The 20,961-nt window shown below is 45.7% G+C and overlaps 1 protein-coding gene across 1 annotated transcript in view; it reads left to right on the top strand.

Annotated features, from left to right (window-relative positions):
- The first annotated feature begins 1,155 nt into the window (after nt 1-1,155).
- kiaa0930 overlaps nt 1,156-20,961 on the top strand; it is a 26,298-nt gene continuing 6,492 nt past the window's right edge. Inside the window, exons 1-7 of the mRNA XM_084486494.1 lie at nt 1,156-1,825; nt 10,742-10,890; nt 15,657-15,761; nt 17,542-17,619; nt 18,136-18,237; nt 19,935-20,075; nt 20,744-20,932. Coding sequence (XP_084342620.1) covers nt 1,675-1,825; nt 10,742-10,890; nt 15,657-15,761; nt 17,542-17,619; nt 18,136-18,237; nt 19,935-20,075; nt 20,744-20,932 — 915 coding nt within the window. The 5' untranslated portion in view covers nt 1,156-1,674. The remainder of the gene's footprint in view (nt 1,826-10,741; nt 10,891-15,656; nt 15,762-17,541; nt 17,620-18,135; nt 18,238-19,934; nt 20,076-20,743; nt 20,933-20,961) is intronic.

Below are 20,961 nucleotides of genomic sequence, written 5' to 3'. Positions count from 1 at the left end.
ATATAAATTATTGATTGTAATATGGAACAGCGATGACACAAATAATTACACTATACATTGAATGATTGCCGTTTGTTTTGAGTCGCATTCTTTTTATCTTTGGTTTTCCAAATGGAACTTTGAAGAATAAATTTGAAGTTATAGAAATATAGTTCAAAAAGATAATCCAGGCACATCTATGGTTTGACATGAATATATATATATATATATATATATATATATATATATATAATCAAAAATCGAAGTGTATATAATATAAAAATAGGTAAAAAATAATATACTAGCAAGAGACAGATGGTACAGGTCTATCCTTAGTTCAGTCATTTTGCAAATACATTTCATTAATCATCGTACATCCTCGTTTGAGCCTAGCTTCCATGACAGCTGTCGTTGTTGTTCTCCAATCAGAATCCCTTATCTCGCCTGAGCTCTACCTTCAGGATGACATCATCCTTTGTCCTTGGAAGCAGGAGCGGTGATAGTAAACGAACTCTGATTGGTCGAAATCTCGAGAGGGCCAGCCGAGAAGCCGGCCCACCGATTGGATGATGTCGGATTTCCACACATAATGCATTCTAATACGATACGATCCATGCATGTGTTTAATATAGGCCGCCTACCCGTTTAAAGCGTATTTTATCAGTTAATTTTAGGGGTTTTAGTCAGAAAAGTAGCAGATTGGTTAAAGTTATAGTCGGTCATGCTTGGAAACAAAGAAAGCAAGAACTCAAACTAAAACAAAAAATATGTATCTTATGATAATGACACCCGAGTTATACATCAGCCTCGTAATAAGGCGTTGGCACGACGTAATTTAAATTGCTATTAGTGATCAGCGGCTCTCCTCGTGACGGTTAAAGTGAAGGGAGCCGCCGGTGCGCCAATTCATGCTGCAACCATGACGTCACTGGCCAGGGACCCTCCCGCCGTGTTGCCAGATTGGGCCAAAAGTGTCCCGCCCAATCTGGCAACGCAGGCTGCAGCACGCTGCAGCCTGCGTTGCCAGCGTTTGCCAGATTGGTCGGGAAATCTGGCAACGCTGCCTCCGCCCATCCTCGGTGTGTGTGTGTGTGTGTGTGTGTGTGTGTGTGTGTGTGTGTGTGTGTGTGTGTGTGTGTGTAGACGAAGTGTACACAGTAGCGTGTGACACTGACATGGGTGAAGAAACGAAGAAACACAAAGGACAACCACAACGTGTTGCATCGTGACAGTGTCCGCCTCGTTACCGCAATGTGGACCTCAAGACGCCGTGAAGGCGGATCTTCCTGAAGGGAGATAAGGCTATGAAGCGGGGCGGTTGCCTTTAAATCCGGGGAGATAGGGTCGGCATTACAGGAAGTGCAACTGGGGGTGGTGGGGGGGTGCTTCCTATATTCCAGCTGATCTCTTATGATCTCTCATGTACAGACGCGGACAGACGGAAGTGATGATGTGTAGCGTCCCGGCTCTGTGCAGACCTCGGCTGTGAAGGGGACCACCTCTCGTCAACCAGGGACACATGCATCAGGAATACATCGGAAGAAGTCAGTAAGGGGACCGCATCGGTACCCCCCCCCCTCGCCGCCCGCCCGCCCCAACATCCATCCCCCCACCTCAACCATCCCCTCGTCGGACCTGTAAACCCCGTCCGGGTGCGATCGGCTCCGTGGGAACTGTCATGATCCCAGTTTCGGGATGGCATCCTTTCCGAGTTTGTCTAGCCAGGTTGTCAGGGCAACAACGGAGGAGGCGAACGGAGAGCTGGACCAGTCGCTCCAGCAGATGCTGAAGGCGATCGCGGATGAGCGCAACCGCCTCAACGTAAGACAAGAGATAAGCGGACTCGGTAAGGAAGCCGGATGGGCCAAAGTTCCCCACTCGTGGGGGGATAAGGGGCCTATTATAATCAGGGATGTATGTTTGTCATCAAAAGGCTTAGCCTAGTTCCGTCTGGCTGTCCGTCTGTATGTCTGTCTGTCAAGTGGCCGCTCATTTGTCTTTATCGATCTATACATTTGATCAGATAGGTTTAAGATATCCGAGGAGCTGCTATCTGAAGCCTTGTGATTTATGTCCTCGGATAAGCATTGATGGATTCTGTCAGTCTCCCTTATTTTGTAAAAACAAGCTTCTAGTCAATTATTTACTTCACGTCCTTGTATCTGCACGAGTTTAACTTTTTCTTGTAAACCTCTTTACTGTATAGGCTACTGCATGTGACGATCTGTAAAAAGCAGTCAGTCAGTCAGCTGACATGTAAAGGTTGTGTCTCTAGGCTGCGTTTACACCACGAGGGCTCTGCTGTCTGTAGATACCCCGGCGGGAATCCAATCATGGCTGATAATGATTTATGGTTTTGATAGATTTTCCTGTCCCCATTTTTATTGATCGTATGTTGGACGTGTTGTGTCAGGGGATGTCAAAAGCGACAAAAGTGCAATCACTTTGGCCAGACATGGACGTTTTCAAAGCGTCACGTTTTTAAACCTCCTGATTACATCATTGATGTGGTCATTTTATGCTGGGAAATAAACAGGAAGAACATAATTTCTGTACAAGGTAAAAGCGACATAGATCTTATCAAAACAGACTTAACACTGCCCATATTGCATCTGGACGTTGTGGTTCATAGTGCTGATGGCGACCACTGCCAACATGCATCAGGAAGCGATGTGGGTCATGCAAAACATATCTGCCGCTACCTAAATAGTCTCCTTACTGCCCCATAGACTATAGCCCCACTCGCCAACTTGGCTCCACCTCTTCCCCTTTAAGAACCCCCAGAACTCCTTCACACGTCACCCCGAATGGGGCTCAGGCTCCGGGTTCAGCTGAGCGTCTCCAGGGGACAGCGACCTGTCGCCTTCAATGTCACTTGAAGGCAGCCGAGAGTAAGAGTACAATTAGACTTGAGCCGGCCCCCCGTGCAAGTCCCCCCCGGCGTGCATATGAGCGCGTGCACTCTCACCAGCTACCGTGAGCGCGTGCACTCTCACCAGCCACCGCTCAGAGTGACAAGGATGCAGAGGGGGGGGAAGTATGAAGGGAGGGGGAGAGCTACAAAATAATCAGAATAACCAGCGTTACTGATTCATGGGAAATGGAGTGCGCTTTTTCGAACCAGTGGCCACTCAAAGCGCGTTACCTAATATTACCTAACATTCACCCGTCCATGCACACATTCACAGCGGTGTCAGTCACGCCGGGGCGACAGCCAGCTCGCTTGTCAGGAGCAGTCAGGGTTAGAGGCGTCTCGCTCAGGGGACACCTCCACACTCTACGCTATAGGAGGAGCCGGGGATCGAACTAGCAACCTTCCGGTTACCAGTCAACTACCCCCTGAGCTGAGCCACACTCCCCCACACCGCCCTATCGTCCGGTGTGGTGTGTTCTTCAGTGTTCACAGCCCACATCGTTCCTGCTGTGGGCTTGCTTGCTTCACTTCAAAGGTCACTGAACAGCCCCCCCCCCCCCCCCGAGGGCTCGCTGCTCCTCCCGTCTTGCGGTAATCGTGTGATCAGAGGTGGAAGGCCGGGCAGCAGACACTGAGGTTTCACCGTGGCGTCGCTCCAGATGCCCTTGGTCCTGGAGGCTTCCGCCAAGGCCAGGCGGCCGGCCAAGAACGCCGTCTTGATATCGGAGCATCTCTGGTGTGGGGTTGTTAGAGAGAGGGGGGGATTGGCAAACCCGTCAACACGTCTGACAACATCTCCGTCCGTCTCAGATCAACTAGGGGGAGAGACACGTAAAAGTGCAACTCGCTTAAAGTCTGAAGGGAAAAGGATCACTTTTTGACGCAGCTCATTTGCAGGATTTGGTTTAGAGAGAGAGACAGAGGGTGTGCTTTGGGGACGTACTGACACGGACGTACCTTGTAGGACGGTCCGTGGTTGGAAGGTTGTGAACACAAACATGTTTCCGTGCAATGCAGCTCGATTCGGGTCATGATCGCACAAGAATCCATCTTGTCCGACTGCAGGTTATGTGCTTGTGGCTGAACCATAGTGGTGCTTCTAACCAATCAGCGTCCTGCTATGAGGATTGAGGAACCATGTGATCTATGGATGTGTCATAGACGGTGATAGACCTATGGTTCATCCAATAATCTATAATAATCTATAATATAGATAGATAGATAGATAGATAGATATAAATATTATATATAATAAATATAGAAATAAATAAATATAAAAGGACAATTTCAAAGTAAGAGTCCCTGGTGGTTTTGTTTAACCGACCACCTGGCAGATCAGAGGAACACCTGCGTCTCTTAGTCAGACAGGTATGTGTTTTGAGGGGTAGTCTGTCTGGGGAAATTAATAAAAATGAATTTCCGTTTTCATTGTGTCTTTAAAGCTGATTAAGGATAGAGGAAACGATTCTATCCTTCCCCCCCCTGGGATGCAATGTCCTAAAAACAACAACAATATATGTTATGGCGTAGCATCACAAACAAGCGTGGCACCAACAATTGTGCTTTGGCACATTTTAAAGGTGCCATGACATGCCACCACCTGTGATGTCATAAGGGGCAGATTTCCAAAACGGCTTGTAACGGCTATATTTTTATTTCATTTTATTGCATGACGATGTTTATATGTGAAGCACTTTGCGTCTGCCCTGTGTATGAAACGTGCTATTAATTAATAAAGTTCCCTTGCCTTGCCTTGAATATCCCACGTTGACGCCGTTTACCTACGCTGAGCTCTGCCTCTTATCGTGTAAAGGAGGCTTAACGGAAGCGCCAGCGCAGAGCGTGTTCACCCTGATCATGTGGAGGGGGGCTTCACCCTGACCCCGGCCCTCCTGAGCACCGCGCATGGTTGCTGTGTTTGTTTGAAAGCTACGCACTCCTGCCTCTAATATATATATATATATATATATATAAATAAAAGGATGATTTCAAAGTAAGAGTCTCAGGTGGTTTCGTTTAACCCCACCACCTGGCAGATCAGAGGAACACATTTTAAAACCGTATTATCTCCAGTAAAGGGGGGCTGTGGGGACCTGGGTAGAAATGTGTCTTCGGACTTCAAGTAAAGAACGAGCAGTGGTTAAGGCTGAGGTAGCAGCTGGTGGGCTGCTGCATCTTCTTTTTAACCTTTTTAACCATTGATTATAGAAGCGTTTATAACTGAGCTAACGGGAGGGAAAGGACCTGAATTAGCGCGGGGGAAGGTGTCCCGGAGTGATGGTGGGCCAGCGCTGAGTAGGGAGGACTGCATCTGATTTACAACTGAGAAAGACCCAGTAGGACGTGCACCCGTCTGTTTGTATTGCTGAGAACAACAAACGCACACGCACACGCACACACAAACCAGCATAAACACAAACCCACATCTGCAAATCAAAGGAGTAATGAATGACTACTGCTTAATGTAGGAATATTGTGTGTGTGTGTGTTGTGTGTGTGTGTGTGTGTGTGTGTGTGTTGTGTGTGTTGTGTGTGTGTGTGTGTGTGTGTGTGTGTGTGTGTGTGTGTGTTGTGTGTGTGTGTGTGTGTGTGTGTGTGTGTGTGTGTGTGTGTGTGTGTGTGTGCGTGTGCGTGTGTGGTGTGTGGAGTTTACTAGTATGTCAACTCTGTTTAGTTGCAGATAACCTTGGCCTTTGTGTCACGACACAAACAGCTCTTTACACACACTCAGAGTGAGGCCTATCGATGGAGACACCTCTGCTTTTAGCCTCCTCGCCGGAGAGGGGGAGGCGTTCCGCCCTGATCCCTGTCACTCTTGTTTCTTATGTAACCCACTTCAAATGGCAAAACAGAAAACCTGCAAAAATTCATTTTGAAACAATGCTGGCTTCGTCTCTCTCTCCACCATGCCCAGGCCTACAACGTAGACCACCCCGGTGCGACTGGACGCTGTTGCCTCCAGCTCTGTGTGCAGCCGTTTCTCTGAACAGCCCCTGAGCAGAACAGAACAGAGCCGAGCAGAGTTGATGTATATTTAAGAAGAAAAGGTGTGCTTCTATTAATAGCGCCTGTGTTCGCCCCGAGTTTCACCGGTGTGTTTCGGATCCACTACCGTTATATACGCAGAGGACGGCCACACTATTTCAGTGCATGTTTTTTTTGTTTTTTTTTGAAGGGTGTCCTATTTTAAAAAAAGGCTCACAGACTCGACTACTGAAAGTAGGAATATGTGCACCACACCGACGCTGGTGACGCAAGACCCTGGTTGCGCAACTATGATTATGATTCAGGTTCGAGTCAAATTCCCGATGGTGTTATGTACCCCCAAGGCGTTGGCAAGCTGAGTCGAGTTTGGTGTGTGTAACATTCGGGTGGGGGGGGGGGTAGCCCTTGTTGACTGCTATATTTGCCATCGTCTCCCCTAATTAGCTTAGCTTATAATTTATGTTTTGCTGACTCATTAGTACGAGTGCTAGGCTTGGAGCTGACTTCTGCTGACTGCCCAGGAATGGTTACAATCACCTTGTTCTTCTGAAGGCGACGGATCAATGGCTGAACCCCTGCCATAAGCCATCAAGCAGGACGGCGCGGCCCTACACAGCCACAGTCTAGTAGAAGGAAACGCTTAGACAAGCATACAAACGTCTGTATGCTTGTAGATAAGTGCTACCACTCGTGATGCTTTTATAAGTTTTCTAAAACATAACTCAAATGCATTTGAGTATTTATTTTTTTTGTGAGCAGTATGAAGCGGACCTCCTCGATGATGCTAACCCTAACTCTAACGTAAAAATGTATAATAAACTTAATTAACTCACGTCAGTGGTTGAATAAAAGCATTTGCGACACTCAAGTCATTTCCGCTGCTGCCGCAGCATTGTCATAGTATTGGAGCAACAGTACGTGAATAGTACACGATAGTAACGTAGTAGTAGTAGTAGTAGTAGTAGTAGTAGTAGTAGTAGTAGTAGTACAACAAAAATGAATCATCACTGCATTGGAATTGATCCCGGTTTCTGGAAGCTTCTCTGGATCTTGGAAGCCAACCATAGCTCTTATGGACGAGTTTGACCGGTAGTACACATGTTGAGTTTCTTTATGGTACCTGCTCCTACTTTATGCTGCGTTGGCCGTCTTAGCCTCCTGATTTTGTGCTTGTTAAAGCGGAACTACACCTGAGCCACTAACGCCTTGTCAATAGATTTATAGAAGGCCGTTTGTCTCACTCTGTACATCTCTGGCCCCCCCCCCCCTGCCTGCTCCAGCTCTGCTCTTCTCCTCTTTGCTCACGTGACCACTCCGCAACATTTTAAATGCATTTTTAATGTGGGCCATGGCTAATTCAATCTGCAATAATCTTTCATACTGCTGCTGCTGCATTATTTATTGAACGTGTAGGACATCAAATGCATCCCTGCACTATGAATGCACTGCAGTGTCTGCAGGTGGTATCATATCACATGAGCAGCGTTGTTTCATGTTAACTGTCATAATTCATTGTATCGTATGGCATAAGGTGAGCGACATCATCGCAATTTAGTATTTTAATTTTTTATTATTTAAACTTTGTTTATTCAGGGAATTCCATCCTCTCTTTTTTCAATGACGCCCTGATTACAACGTACGAATAAAAACAGAAATACAAATGTACAATAGATATAAACAGTACGTCAAACAACCAGAACAACATTTCAATACATATACAAAAATGTATATCGTGCAAGGCCCCATATTCATCTTTTTTTCTTTTTTTTTAATCCAGTGTCTCCCTTGTTAATAGTCCTCTAGCTGGAGGGCATCAGGTTTTGGCAGTGGTGTGTTACAGCGTGTTTCTCCCGGTAATGGCCGTATCCTCTCTCACCTCGGCATGCATCGATTTCCGCATTGATCTCATTTCCCCTCCAAATATTCCAAGTCAAGTTTGCCTTGGATCATGTCCGTTTTCTTTTTGGTTGGAGGCCAAAACTAAATCGTACATGCAAAGAGACGGCTGCTCTGTTAAGCCTGACGCTAGCTGCTAGCTGCTTCAGGACAAATCCCACGAAATGTGAATCCTGTCCCAGACTTTTATGAGTCTGTTTTTACCACCAACATTCACCTCCTGGGTCGCTCAGATTTAATCAGACTGGACACAATCCCAAGTGGCCCAAAGGCTCAGCGTTAAATAAAACGATGTCCCCGGGCAGGCACTGGGTCAAATGAACATTATTTTCAGTTGCTGTTAACCTCACTGGTTTGTGATCGTATTGTTCTAGTGTGTGTTTGTGTGTATATGTGTATATGTGTGTGTGTGTGTGTGTGTGTGCGTGCGCTTTTTCCTCTCGCATGGGCGATGAAGGGATCTCCATGACCCTCGAGCATGCATCTCCAACTGGGCTGGGGGGGGGGGGGGGGGTGGTGTTCTGCTTTTACTGGAAGTCAGCACCACCGCAGGGGTGGTCTGGCACAACACCACTAACCCGCCCCCATGGCCTCCACCCTTCCACACCACAGCATCACACCACACTGGACGCCCTTCTCTCCGGTCATTCTCTGGATACGGAAAAGTCCTCCAATGACATTAGCGCTCGGGTGGATCGAAGCAAACGCGGTTTCGGAGCCCTGGTCCGATATTGACTGGGCCTGACCTAACTGGATCACCTCCCACCACCAAATGAATTGAGATGCCGATGAGTGAAGCCAAGGCTTTATTTATTATTGTGACACGGGGGGAGGGAACCAAATGCATCTACTACTACGAGTACTACTACGAGTACTACCTACTACTATACTACTACTACTACTACTACGAGTACTACCTACTACTACTTCTACTATAATACTACTACTACTACAAGTACTACCTACTACTACTTCTACTATACTACTACTACTACTACGAGTACTACCTACTACTACTTCTACTATACTACTACTACTTCTACTATAATACTACTACTACTATGAGTACTACTACTACTTTGAGTAATACTACTACCTTCTACTACTTCTACTATACTACTACTACTACCTTCTACTACTATGAGTAGTACAGCTACTACTATGAGTACTACTACTTCTACTCTACTACTACTACTATGAGTACTACTATTACTATTATGAGCACTACTACTATGAATACTACTACTACTACTACTACTACTACTATTATGAGTACTACTACTACTACTACTACTACTACTATTATGAGTACTACTACTACTTGGCACTTGTGAACCTCCTAACTGTACCGCCACAGCGATGTGTTGTAGTTTCTCCTCCCTCTGACAAATGTTCTCTGCTAAATGCCATAAATGTAAATGTAACGAGCCCTGGGAGAGGAGCCAGAGATATGAGGCGGACGGAGCCAGAGACCCACGTCTGAATGAATGACTGTTGGGGCTCGAGTTGTATGTAAAACCTGTTCTCATAGGCTACCGGATCCAATATGAAATCACACGGTACACAGCTTTTACTTTCATTTCACTTGTTTTGTAATTACTCCAACAGTAGGCAGAGAGGGAAGTGAGCGAGTGATTCAAACAGCGATGTGCTTCACTTCGTCTGTGTTCTGTAAACCATGCAGTGATGTTCAGTTGAAGGGACAGCGGCTCCATTTGGGCATAAACGTCTCTTCAATTGATCTAAAATTACCCTGAAACGTCAAGGCAACAAAACCACCAGCTTCTATGGTATTCATGTGCACTCATAGGCAGTATGGAAAGGCTGTTCTGCTTTCTGTCTCCTGGCGAAGAGGCTGACTACTCAGAACAGAACACACGGTTTGATTGTAAGATGTTTTAGATGACCTATCACCGAACCACAAGCATGCTATGTTCTGTCTGATGTAAGGGAAAGATGGCCATGAATCTTGCCATATGGCTTTGTTGAAGACCGCGTGGGTGCTTAGTACCGAGTGTGTGAATCAGCGAGCAAACGTGCAATATTTTGTGTTAAAATGTTGTTTTCCCGTTTGCCATGTGCAGTGGACACGCACGCACGCACGCACGCACGCACGCACGCACGCACGCACGCACGCACGCACGCACGCACGCACGCACACACACACAACCCTGGAGAACTGCACCCTTTCGGGGGCCACCTGCATTGCAGCACCTTTGGGTCCTAACCTTCATACTGACCAGACAAGCCGGCGCCCTGGATACGGTTGCCGGGCAACCAGGCTAGATAGATGATGATGATGCTGACGACGTTGTATCAGGCGAAGGACCCCCCCTCCCTCATGTCTGGGGGTGTTGGGGTGATGGGGAGGGTGGGGGGGGAGTTCCCTCTCAATACAACAACAAAATGTACTATTCCAGCCTGCTTGTACTCAAACCTAGACAAAGACTGATGTATAATGCATTAAACACCGCTATTTTATGCATGTTCTATTCTATTATGGGGAAAGATGGTACCCTCATAACATTAGAAAGAATATACTTTTTTTTTGTTGGATATGCACACTACTTTTTACACTTTCAATTTTCTTTGAATACTTTTCTCTCTTCTATACTTCTGAATGCTATCACTTCTCTTCATGTGCCTTTTTTCAAATGTCATTTTTTAATTTCATTCTCAGCAACTTATACATCATATTAAATTTAGCCCTTTTTATGTTCAGCTGCATCTATATGGTTTACAAATAATTAAATAAAAATACGATAAAAAATAAAGTGTAATAAAAATCAAAAAGGATAATAGAATAAATACTTAATTTATATATATATATATACAGTATAAAAAATATCTCAATACACATATACACATATGTGTGTATATATATATATATATATATATATATATATATATATATATCTCAATACAAAAATCACTAAACGACTTTTCTTGCGTGTGTTTTTCCCGCAGGCTGCTTCAAGGACGACCGCATCGTGTTCTGGACGTGGATGTTCTCCACCTACTTCATGGAGAACCGCGCGCCGCGGCAGGACGACATGCTGTTCTACGTGCGGCGGAAGCTGTCGTACGTCGGCGCGGACAACACCGAGGGCAAGAAGGTGAGCGGTCGTTCTGTCTGTCTCGCTTTTTTCATCGCTTTGTGAACCGGGTTCTGCCTACTGGCCACGGTAGGGCTGCTTGATTATGGAAAAAAATCATAATCACGATTATTTTGGTCAATATTGAAATCTCGATTATTCAAACGATTATTTTTGAGTTTGAAAACATGATGCATTTATTCATTTCATTTCTCTCCAAAAAAAACACTTTGTAAAATGAGAACTTCGAAATTTCCCCTTAAAAATATACACAAAATGGTCAAATAGAAAATAAAGCCCAGATATGAATCCAGCTGTTCTGCAATTTCTATTAAAAAATAAAAAATATATATATTTTTTTTTTTTTTTTTTTTTTATCGTTTAAACTCGATTATATTAGTTTGGTGATCGTTTCACTCTGAAATCGAAATCGCGATCAAAATTTGATTAATCGCCCATCCCTAGGCCACGGTGCAGGCGCAGTAGACCTCTGAAGAGGAAGTCCCGCCTCCGAGGCTCCCGGTTCCCTCGGTCAAACGTCTATGGGGGAAATAACACAGGGTTAATGAATGATCGTACATAACAGACTCTGTAGGTGGCGGAGAAGTAAAAGCTGCGTCACGTTTTGAACTACACACTTTTTCCATCTAGTTTCGACTGGCTTTTTGGATTGTCTGTGCCGTTAAAATAGCATTTGTAATCGTTTACTACTTTAACGGCATAGACAATCCAAAAAGCCAGTCGAAACTAGATGGAAAAAGTGTGTGGTTCAAAACGTGACGCAGCTTTTACTTCTCCGCCACCTACAGAGTTTGTTATGTACGATCATTCATTAACCCTGTGTTATTCCCCATTGACATTTGACCGAGGGAACCGGGAGCTTCGGAGGCGGGACTTATTCTTCAGAGGTCTGTTGTATCCATCATTAGCGCCCTCGAAATGCATCGTGGGTCCGTCCGTTCTGTCGGCTCCGTTGCCTTGCGTCAAAAAGTTGAGAAATGTTCGACTTTTCAGGCAGCGACGGATCCGTCGGCCAATCAGATTGCGTTAGGCAAATACACTACTGTGACGCTACTTGGACTTTGTCCAATGAAATCACCTTTGTGATACAACCCGGGAAAACACGTGGATATGTCAAAGTGTGAACGCCGAAGATTTAAAGGTGACATATTATACCACCAGGTGTGAGTGTGCTTAGCCATTATGTAAGGCTTTGTTTTTCACTGTTGTGAATTTTCCCAAAACAATAACTTATTTAATTACAGTCATTTTCTGGTAACCCAAGGACAATAATTAGGATTTATCCGACCATATCTGAAAGATTGTGTTTTTGGAGTGAGCTATTATTCTTTTTTTCAGTTGAACAACATAATAAAACATTCAAGAACTTCATTTTTTTTATTTATTTAAGCTATTGAATGTTAACTTGAAAAAAAAAAAAACGTTAATAAAACCGTAGGGACAGCTTTATATCTGGTTTCTTTTATCAAATGTTCCATTGGCTGGAATTGGTGTGAGTTGAAACTAGTTTGAGACATTCATGAACTATGCTATAGCTTAAAGTGCATCACATGGTTCTGATTCTACGGTTGTTTTGGTGCTGCGGTCTGTGTTCTTCGTGAGCACCGTGAGGAGTGTGTTTGGACCGAAGTTGTTGTCACACACGTCCCGCTCTTGTGTCAGCGTTCAGTGCTTGAGTTGTGTAACCTTTGTTGTCGCGGCAGTTGACACTCCGATGAGCAACGGTTGGATTGAGGTCAAAGAGTGACGCGGGTGGTGAAGTCACCCATGGAGACGGGTCTGACAGTTCCGCCGTGTGTGTGTGTGTGTGTGTGTGTGTGTGTGTGTGTGTGTGTGTGTGTGTGTGTGTGTGTGTGTGTGTGTGTGTGTGTGTGTGTGTGTGTGTGTGTGTGTGTGTGTGTGTGTGTGTGTGTGTCCCATCACCAGGACTGAGGATAAATCTCCTCTGGCCAGAGAGCCTCAGTGATGAAAGGAAGCTATGGATTGTGTGATAACAGTTTAGAGCACTTTTATACAAGCATACTGCCTACTGTAAATGGTAAACGGACGGCATTTATACCGCGCTTTTCTAACCAGAGGCCACTCAAAGCACTTTACAATATTGCATTCACCCGTTCATGCACACATTCACACACCGACGGCGGAGTCAACCACGCAGGGCAACAGCCAGCTCGTTGGGAGCAGAGGTGTCTCGCTCAGGGACACCTCGACACTTTGCTAGGGGATCGAACTAGCAACCTCCCGGTTACCAGCCAACCCGCTCTACCTCCTGAGCCACATGCCGCCCAGTACTGTGATGTCGTAGTGTCTGAGTTAGGGTTAAATCTAGCTACATATTACGTAATAACTATTTAGTGCCCTATATACAAGCATACTGCCTAGTGCCTACTGTGATGTCATAGTGTCTGAGTTAAGGCTGCCCCACACTACAGGATTTATCCAGTGGAATAGCCGACATTGACTATAATGGTTTCTATTGTCTTCGGCAAGCGTTTTTATTGCCGTGCCGCTTCCGTGACAGTTCTGGTGGAAATTGCCCTTCACTCAACATTCTGAAATGATCTATCATGTTGGATAACCCCGATTTTTGCGATCGGGTGCTCTTGGAGTTGATGAGATTATATCTTAGAACACTACGGCAGACAGGATAATCTTGGCCGATTTTCGTCCAGATTCGGCTGCCATGGGAACGCCACCCCGATTGTCGTCAGGGGCAAATCGGGCCGGATATCGGGACATTTCTCTGGTAGTGTGGGGCAAGTTTAGGGTTAAAGGAAGCTATATATTTCGTAATAAGTGTTTAGTGCCCTATATACATGCATACTGACTACTGTAGTGTTCCTAGTGTCTGAGTTACGGTTAAAGGAAGCTATAGCTTTACTACTCTTTAGTTCCCTTCATACTGACTACTGTAGTGTTCCTAGTGTCTGAGTTACGGTTAAAGGAAGCTATAGTTGCTATAAACTCTTTAGTTCCCTTCATACTGACTTATTTGAATAATATTGTCACAGACATTTTAAAAGCCTCACAGTAAAACTATTGTGTTGATATTTACAGTGCAGATATCCGCGAGCCAGCATCCAAATGAAATCAAATGGAAAAATAAAAACAATGAATACCATATTGCTTCATATCATATTGTTGATTATTATTCATGGTTTCACCCCAAGGTCAGGGAGCGGTTATTCAGCGTTATTGCCCCCTCGGACCTCTGTCAGTCCATCCGGCCTCTCATGGATTAAACATGAGGGAGAATATGAGGTCCAAGTGGCCAAGAACTTTCAGATGAAACTTATGAATGAATTATTAGCCAGCCCCCCAGGACCAGAAGCATGTGCTGGCCTCCATCTTAGTAGGACCATGATTCACTTCTCCTGCTGCAGTCTCAGCTCGCCCCCCAAAAAAAACATTTTTAACATGGAAATTGTTTTTTTTTATATTTCTCCCAGAGCGGCCTCATAACTTCCTGCTAATTATAATATTTTGTGATTTTTTTATCATCATTCCCTGGATGATACATTGCTGTGAGGCAGCTCGCGCTGTGTGAACGTTGTTGTTGGTTCATTAGTGTGTCGGCCTGCTTTCCCTTTTTCTTGTTTAATTAATTACAACATCCAGCTCACATCTTGTGGCGCAGGGCATGAATTATGCTTTAAAAGCTTGTGACGTTTGTGGATATAACGTCCCCTTTGAGCAATATCAAAAACTTGGAAAAAGCATTGCGTAACTCATGTTGAATTCATACATTAATAAAAATAAAAAAAAGGCTGGTTTGAACTAGCTGAGCTGCACTACGGTCTAAAGTCTCTGAACAAAACTACAGCGATGTACAAGCTAGTCCACAGATGCATACACTTCTGTCTGTTACTGGGTTAAAGTGTCTGAATCTACATTTAAATTACCTTGGAGCAGGGCCTGTGATTGTTAATTGACTGACTGATTGAATTTTTCTGTCTGTCTGTCTGTCTGTCTGTCTGGCTGGCTGTCTTTCTTGTGTACACACACACACACACACACACACACACACACACACACACACACACACACACACACACACACACACACACACACTATACACAATATCTCGGTGGCATCGCCAATGCAAATACACAGACAAGACACATACTTGTAATAACGGGTCACCATGGCAACCATCCCATCATTCTTAACGCCGAAGCTCTTCCAATTGTCACGACCCGCCCCTCAAAACAGAGACAAAAAGCCAACGAGGAGCTCGAGTTGAATGAAACGGTGCGGTTAATTTCAGCTGCTGATGCAAGGTCTATATCATTAGACCTTCTGTTCCATCTCGACTCAGCTCGCTATGGAGCTACTCCGCACTCTGTCCAGTTGAGGTTTTGTACCAAAACATCCATTTATTTATTTTTACAATAGCGCCTGATTTTGTCATCAGAGGCCACCCAGAGCGCTTTACAACATTGCCTGACATTCACCCTTTCATGCACACGTTCACCCACCGACGGCGGCGGTCAACCACGCAATTTTTGCAGCCACTCCAATGGCGATTGTGTGCGTTTATGTTCCCGAGCTGACTTGTTGGTCACGTTTCGATTGAAAACGTCCAACAGTGAAAGTAATTCAGTGATGTACGTCGACAGAAAAATATTTCAGTATTTGTGTGTGTGTGTGTGTGTGTGTGTGTGTGTGTGTGTGTGTGTGTGTGTGTGTGTGTGTGTGTGTGTGTGTGTGTGTGTGTGTGTGTGTGTGTGTGTGTGTGTGTGTGTGTGTGCGCGCGTGTGCGTCAGGTGGAGGTGGAGGTGTACAGGCGTGACTCCAAGAAGCTGCCGGGTCTGGGAGACCCCGACATCGACTGGGAGGAGAGTGTGTACCTCAACCTGATTCTGCAGAAGGTACCAGAACTCCGCCGTTTACACGGGGAAGCGGATCCAGGACCAGGACCAGAATCTGGATCCAGAACCACCGCGATCCTAGCGCGGCAGGACCATTGTATCAACTTTCACAGAAACTACCCGTGAACAGTGTTGCCAGATTGGGGCACCATATTTCCCTCCCAATCTGGCCGGGAAATATGGCCCCAATCTGGCAACAATCCCGTGTACGTGAATGATTACACGCCACAGGAGAGGATACAGCTCCCAGAACGTTACTGGGTTTCACGACGGTATTGCGATACGCTAACAACGGCGGATACTGGATGTTGAGATCTCGAGAAAATAAAGCCATGTTTTCCGAAATATTCATGAATTAAATATTGATATTGATTTTGGGTGTTTTTTTTTTTTATGTTATGTGAATTGATACAGACAACGGATAATATATATATATATATTTTTATCTCTCCAGCCAGTTGCAATTTTGTCGTTTGGTTTCACCCGCTTATTTTGGGTCGTACCATAAAACAGGGAACTGAAACCACTGCCTTTGGGCAACGTTTTTTTTGGGGCAACTATACAGGCAGTAATGTCTCAAAGTTCCCTTTATTTGTTTCTCCCCTCCTCCTAAATGTCCCGATTGGCCCATGGACCCAAAACACAAGGGTGATAGATTCTTGTTAGCTAGCTAACAATCCAGTCACACATGTCTGTCAGTTAGAGGAGACATGGAGGGTAGGCTGGAGCGGCTCTCAAAAAGATTTTAAGAAGGTCTCTCAAGAAGGTTTAGTTTCGGACTACAGTCGAATGCACCAATGGGATTGTGACAAACAGACATGTTATTCCGTTTTTATGTTGTTGTTGTTGTTCTATGTTCTACACTTGAGTTTGCAGTGAACAGAATAATAGCTGGGTTATTGAATCGCACAATTTGACCTTTAGAGAAAGATTAATGTTGCTGACTGAAGTCCTACTGTGTGTGTGTGTGTGTGTGTGTGTGTGTGTGTGTGTGTGTGTGTGTGTGTGTGTGTGTGTGTGTGTGTGTGTGTGTGTGTGTGTGTGTGTGTGTTAAAAAGGTCAAGCTGTCTTTGTGGTCCGGTGTGCATATTGTGTATCACATGACATAGGGCTTGGACATCCCAATTCCTCATGGGAGTTTTCGTTGGCGATAAGCCGCCATATTGGGAGGACTCGAGATGAGTTGTAGAAAAGTTGTTTTTTCCACATCTCATGAGAAACTCTGTGGCCACATCAAAAACAACAATGTCCTCCGACAACGACAAATCAATACATGATTAATTAATACTTGTGACAATGACCAAAAAAACTTTATTACCAACAAAATAACTAACATTCCAATGCTCCTTCTAAGTGGTAGTCGTCATCTCTGTGCCACTGTCACATCACCGCTACCTTCCACGTGCCACGTGCTATCACGTTCATGTGACCAAAGTCCTTCACTGTCCTTACTGCACAGCTTATGTTAGAATCACGTTATAATAATATGTTGGTAGGAATAGGTGCAGAAGCACGCTGCAAAATTCTACATTCCTCAAGTCCATTACTAACATGCAGACACATTGTGGTTGTAAACCGGCCAGGAAAACGCAAACAATACAATCGATATTTCCTGGAGGTCTCCTCACTTATAACTCACCCTGAACCAGCTGTGTGTGTGTGTGTGTGTGTGTGTGTGTGTGTTTGAACCTTCGGTGGAACGAGCAGGCTTGACGTTGAAGTCTATTTATGATCATGACCATAAGCCAAAGCCCTGGTTCCCTGTGCCTGTGTGTTCCAGCTGGACTATGTGGTGACCTGCGCCGTCTGCACGCGCTCAGACGCAGGGGACATCCACATCCACAAGAAGAAGTGTCAGGTGAGACCACCGTGTCGCTAGCTAGCTAGCCAGCCAGCTAGCCAGCGGGCTAGCCTATCTGTAGTGCACTCTTTTCTTTGAAGGACCTTAAAGTCAAGTCACATTTATTTATATCTAAATAAACACACCGAACTGTGAGCCCGCTGAGAGCCGACCTTATTCGTCACAGTGGCGGCTGTTGGGAAGCTAAGCTAGCACTTAATGTACGCACTTATTGTGTGTTTGTACGTCCCGGCACTTAAAAATAGTACCTAGCATCGTGTAGCATCTTATTCTAGCTGTCTTTGTTGTGTACGGGGAATGGGTTGACCTAGCGATTGTTTGGCTTGGCTTTTGGTTCTATGAACACCCTTACTGTACCGTAGATATATACTGTATATACAGAGATATATTGTTGTTTCTCTTTCTTCTGACAAACGTACTCATCGTACGTCGCTTTGGATAAAAGCGTCCACTCAACGGCCTGAATGTAAGCTAGCTAAGGCTAACAGTCGGGCTTTTTGTCTCGCTCCGCAGGAAGTGTTCGCCTCGCCCAGCAAGCACGCCATGGACAGCAAAGGGGAGGAGTCAAAGATGAGCTACCCCAACATCTTCTTCATGATCGACAACTTTGACGAGGTGTGTGCGCGGCAGGGGTGGGAATCTCTCGGCACCTCACGATTCGATTCCGATTCCGATCCAGAGGTCGACGATTCGATTGGATTCTAAAACGATAATCGACGCAAAAAAAATTTTGATGTACATTTCCATGCGGGATTTTCAAAAAATATATATATATATATACATACACATCGGAGTTTGCTATTCAGAGTTAGCTAATCACTTCCGACTTCGTGTGATGATCATTAAAGACAATCAACAGATGAATTACCTCATCTAATATTTTATATTAGATCTGCATCGAGGCGGAATCGTTCTAGAGAGAATCGCGATGCATCGAAGAATCAATTTTTTTTTTTTTGTTCCTCACCCCTAGTGCGCCGTCATCGGTTGCGTCTGAAGACGTGAGCGTGTTTAGCATCCCTCGAAGGATCAGATAATAAAATAAGTCGCGGTGGTCCAGGAGGGACGCACGTGACCGACAGTTTGTACGTTAAATGCACATTCCGTCACAGAAGATTCACTGAAGGACTTGCTCACAATTTTCCGATCATTAGGCAACAGAGACCACTCGGTTTAGACAGGGCTAGCGTGTCAAGTCATGCTAGCGGTTAGCGGTAGTGCCAAGTGGAGGCGGGGGCGGGGGGGGGGGAGGGGGGAGGTGAGGGGTCGCCTGGCAACTGGAAGGGTTTTAGGTTCCATCCCAGGGGCTCCTGCTGACAAAGAGACGCTAAGGTGTCCTTAAGCAGACGCTGCACCCACACACACCCCCAGCGGTCTGCGGACACACGGGTGTGTGTGTGTGTGTGTGTGTGTGTGTGTGTGTGTGTGTGTGTGTGTGTGTGTGTGTGTGTGTGTGTGTGTGTGTGTGTGTGTGTGTGTCTGTGACTGTGACTGTTTGGCATTGACGCTGAAGTAGGTTTGCGCGGGTGTCTGTAACAGCACTCACAATGTGAGGGGGTATTAATTTGCCGTTCATGTCTGCGCCGGAATATGTCCTCTTTTTTTCTATCCATGCTGTGATATTAATCACAGCCTTATTACCCCCCAGCCCACAGAACATAAACCCCTGGGGGGTAACGTGACTATAAAGGAAATCGGCGTGGATCTTGTGAGATAAGACGTGCTTTGTTGAACCCACGCGGGACATGAGGGCCGTCACGGGACGGCGACGGGGACGTTAAAGCATGCCGGTGTAATCCGTTATCCAGGCGCCTGTTGCCTCCCTTTTGAAAACAGGAGCGCCGTGGTTCTGCCGCTGATGGTTTTCAAAGCGTATCTAAAAGGTCACCTCTCGACGCGACCTTCACCGCCGTCTGGAGCTAGCCTAAATATATTCTGCATTCTGCTATTCTGTGTGTGTGTGTGTGTGTGTGTGTGTGTGTGTGTGTGTGTGTGTGTGTGTGTGTGTGTGTGTGTGTGTGTGTGTGTGTGTGTGTGTGTGTGTGTGTGTGTGTGTGTGTGGGGGTATGTGCGCGCTTGTCTGTCTGCGTGTGTGTCTCTGCGTGCTTGTGTGTGTCTATGTGTATGTATGCATGTGTGTGTGTGTGTGTCTCTGCGTGCTTGTGTGTGTCTATGTGTATGTATGCACGTGTGTGTGTGTGTGTGTGTGCGCGTGTCTGTATGTTTGTTTGTGCATGACTGTGTATGTGTGTGTGAGTGTCTGTCTATGTATATGTATACGTCTGTGTGTGTGTGTGTGTGTGTGTGTCTAGGTGTTCAGCGACATGACTGTGGGCGAGGGGGAGATGGTGTGTGTGGAGCTGGTGGCCAGTGACAAGAACAACACCTTCCAGGGAGTCATCTTCCAGGGCTCCATCCGCTACGAGGCCCTGAAGAAGGTCTACGACAACAGGGTGAGTCAGCACCCCCCAGCACCCCCCCCCAGCAGCCCCCAGCCCCCCCCCAGCAGCCCCCCAGCAGCCCCCTCACAGCCCTGCGGTTCGAACGCTCTGCAGTCTCGCATTCCGCCTGTAGGGGTCACTATTGAGTCGATGCAATTTATTTTATTTATTTTTTTATATTTTTGTAAAAAAGTCTCATCCCAATGAAAAGGAAGAATATATCCTCCCCACGCCTTCACGAAGATGGTTAGATTTTTTTAGCAGTTGTTATATATTATGTTTGCATATTCTCATTTTCTGGCTGGAATAAACAACCGCCAAAGAAATGTCATAACACATTGTGAGCACAATTGGCAGTTAGGAATATGTTATCCGTTACATATGCCTGAGTGTCACTCAGGCATATGTAACGGATAACAGATGAATTGCAGAGAAGATAAATGTTATGTTCATAATCTCACAGTGTAATGCGATGTTCTCGTGAACTATGTTCATAACAGCGTAATGTTAAACGATTCACCAACATTTTTGTGACTGTGGTAATGTAGAAACGGAAGGCTTAACTACGGGGGAGGGGGGGGGGGTGGTTATGTTTCTTAAAATCACACCATTTAAAATGTTATTAATGTTATTATCTACGATAACACATGTGATGTGTTATCCCCTCCCCCCCCCCTCAGGTGAGCGTGGCGGCTAAGATGGCGCAGCGCATGTCGTTCGGCTTCTACAAGTACAACAACATGGAGTTTGTGCGCATGAAGGGCCCCCAGGGCAAAGGTCACGCCGAGATGGCGGTGAGCCGGGTGCCCACGGGGGACACCTCGCCCTGCGGCACCGAGGAGGACCCCGACTCGCCCGTCCACGAGAGGGTGAGTCCGAGGCGCTCTCGCTCTCTCTC

This window comes from Micromesistius poutassou (genome assembly GCF_964030765.1).
Source record: "Micromesistius poutassou genome assembly, chromosome: 22".
Classification (NCBI taxonomy): domain Eukaryota; kingdom Metazoa; phylum Chordata; class Actinopteri; order Gadiformes; family Gadidae; genus Micromesistius; species Micromesistius poutassou.
This window is presented reverse-complemented; position numbering and strand designations above follow the sequence as displayed.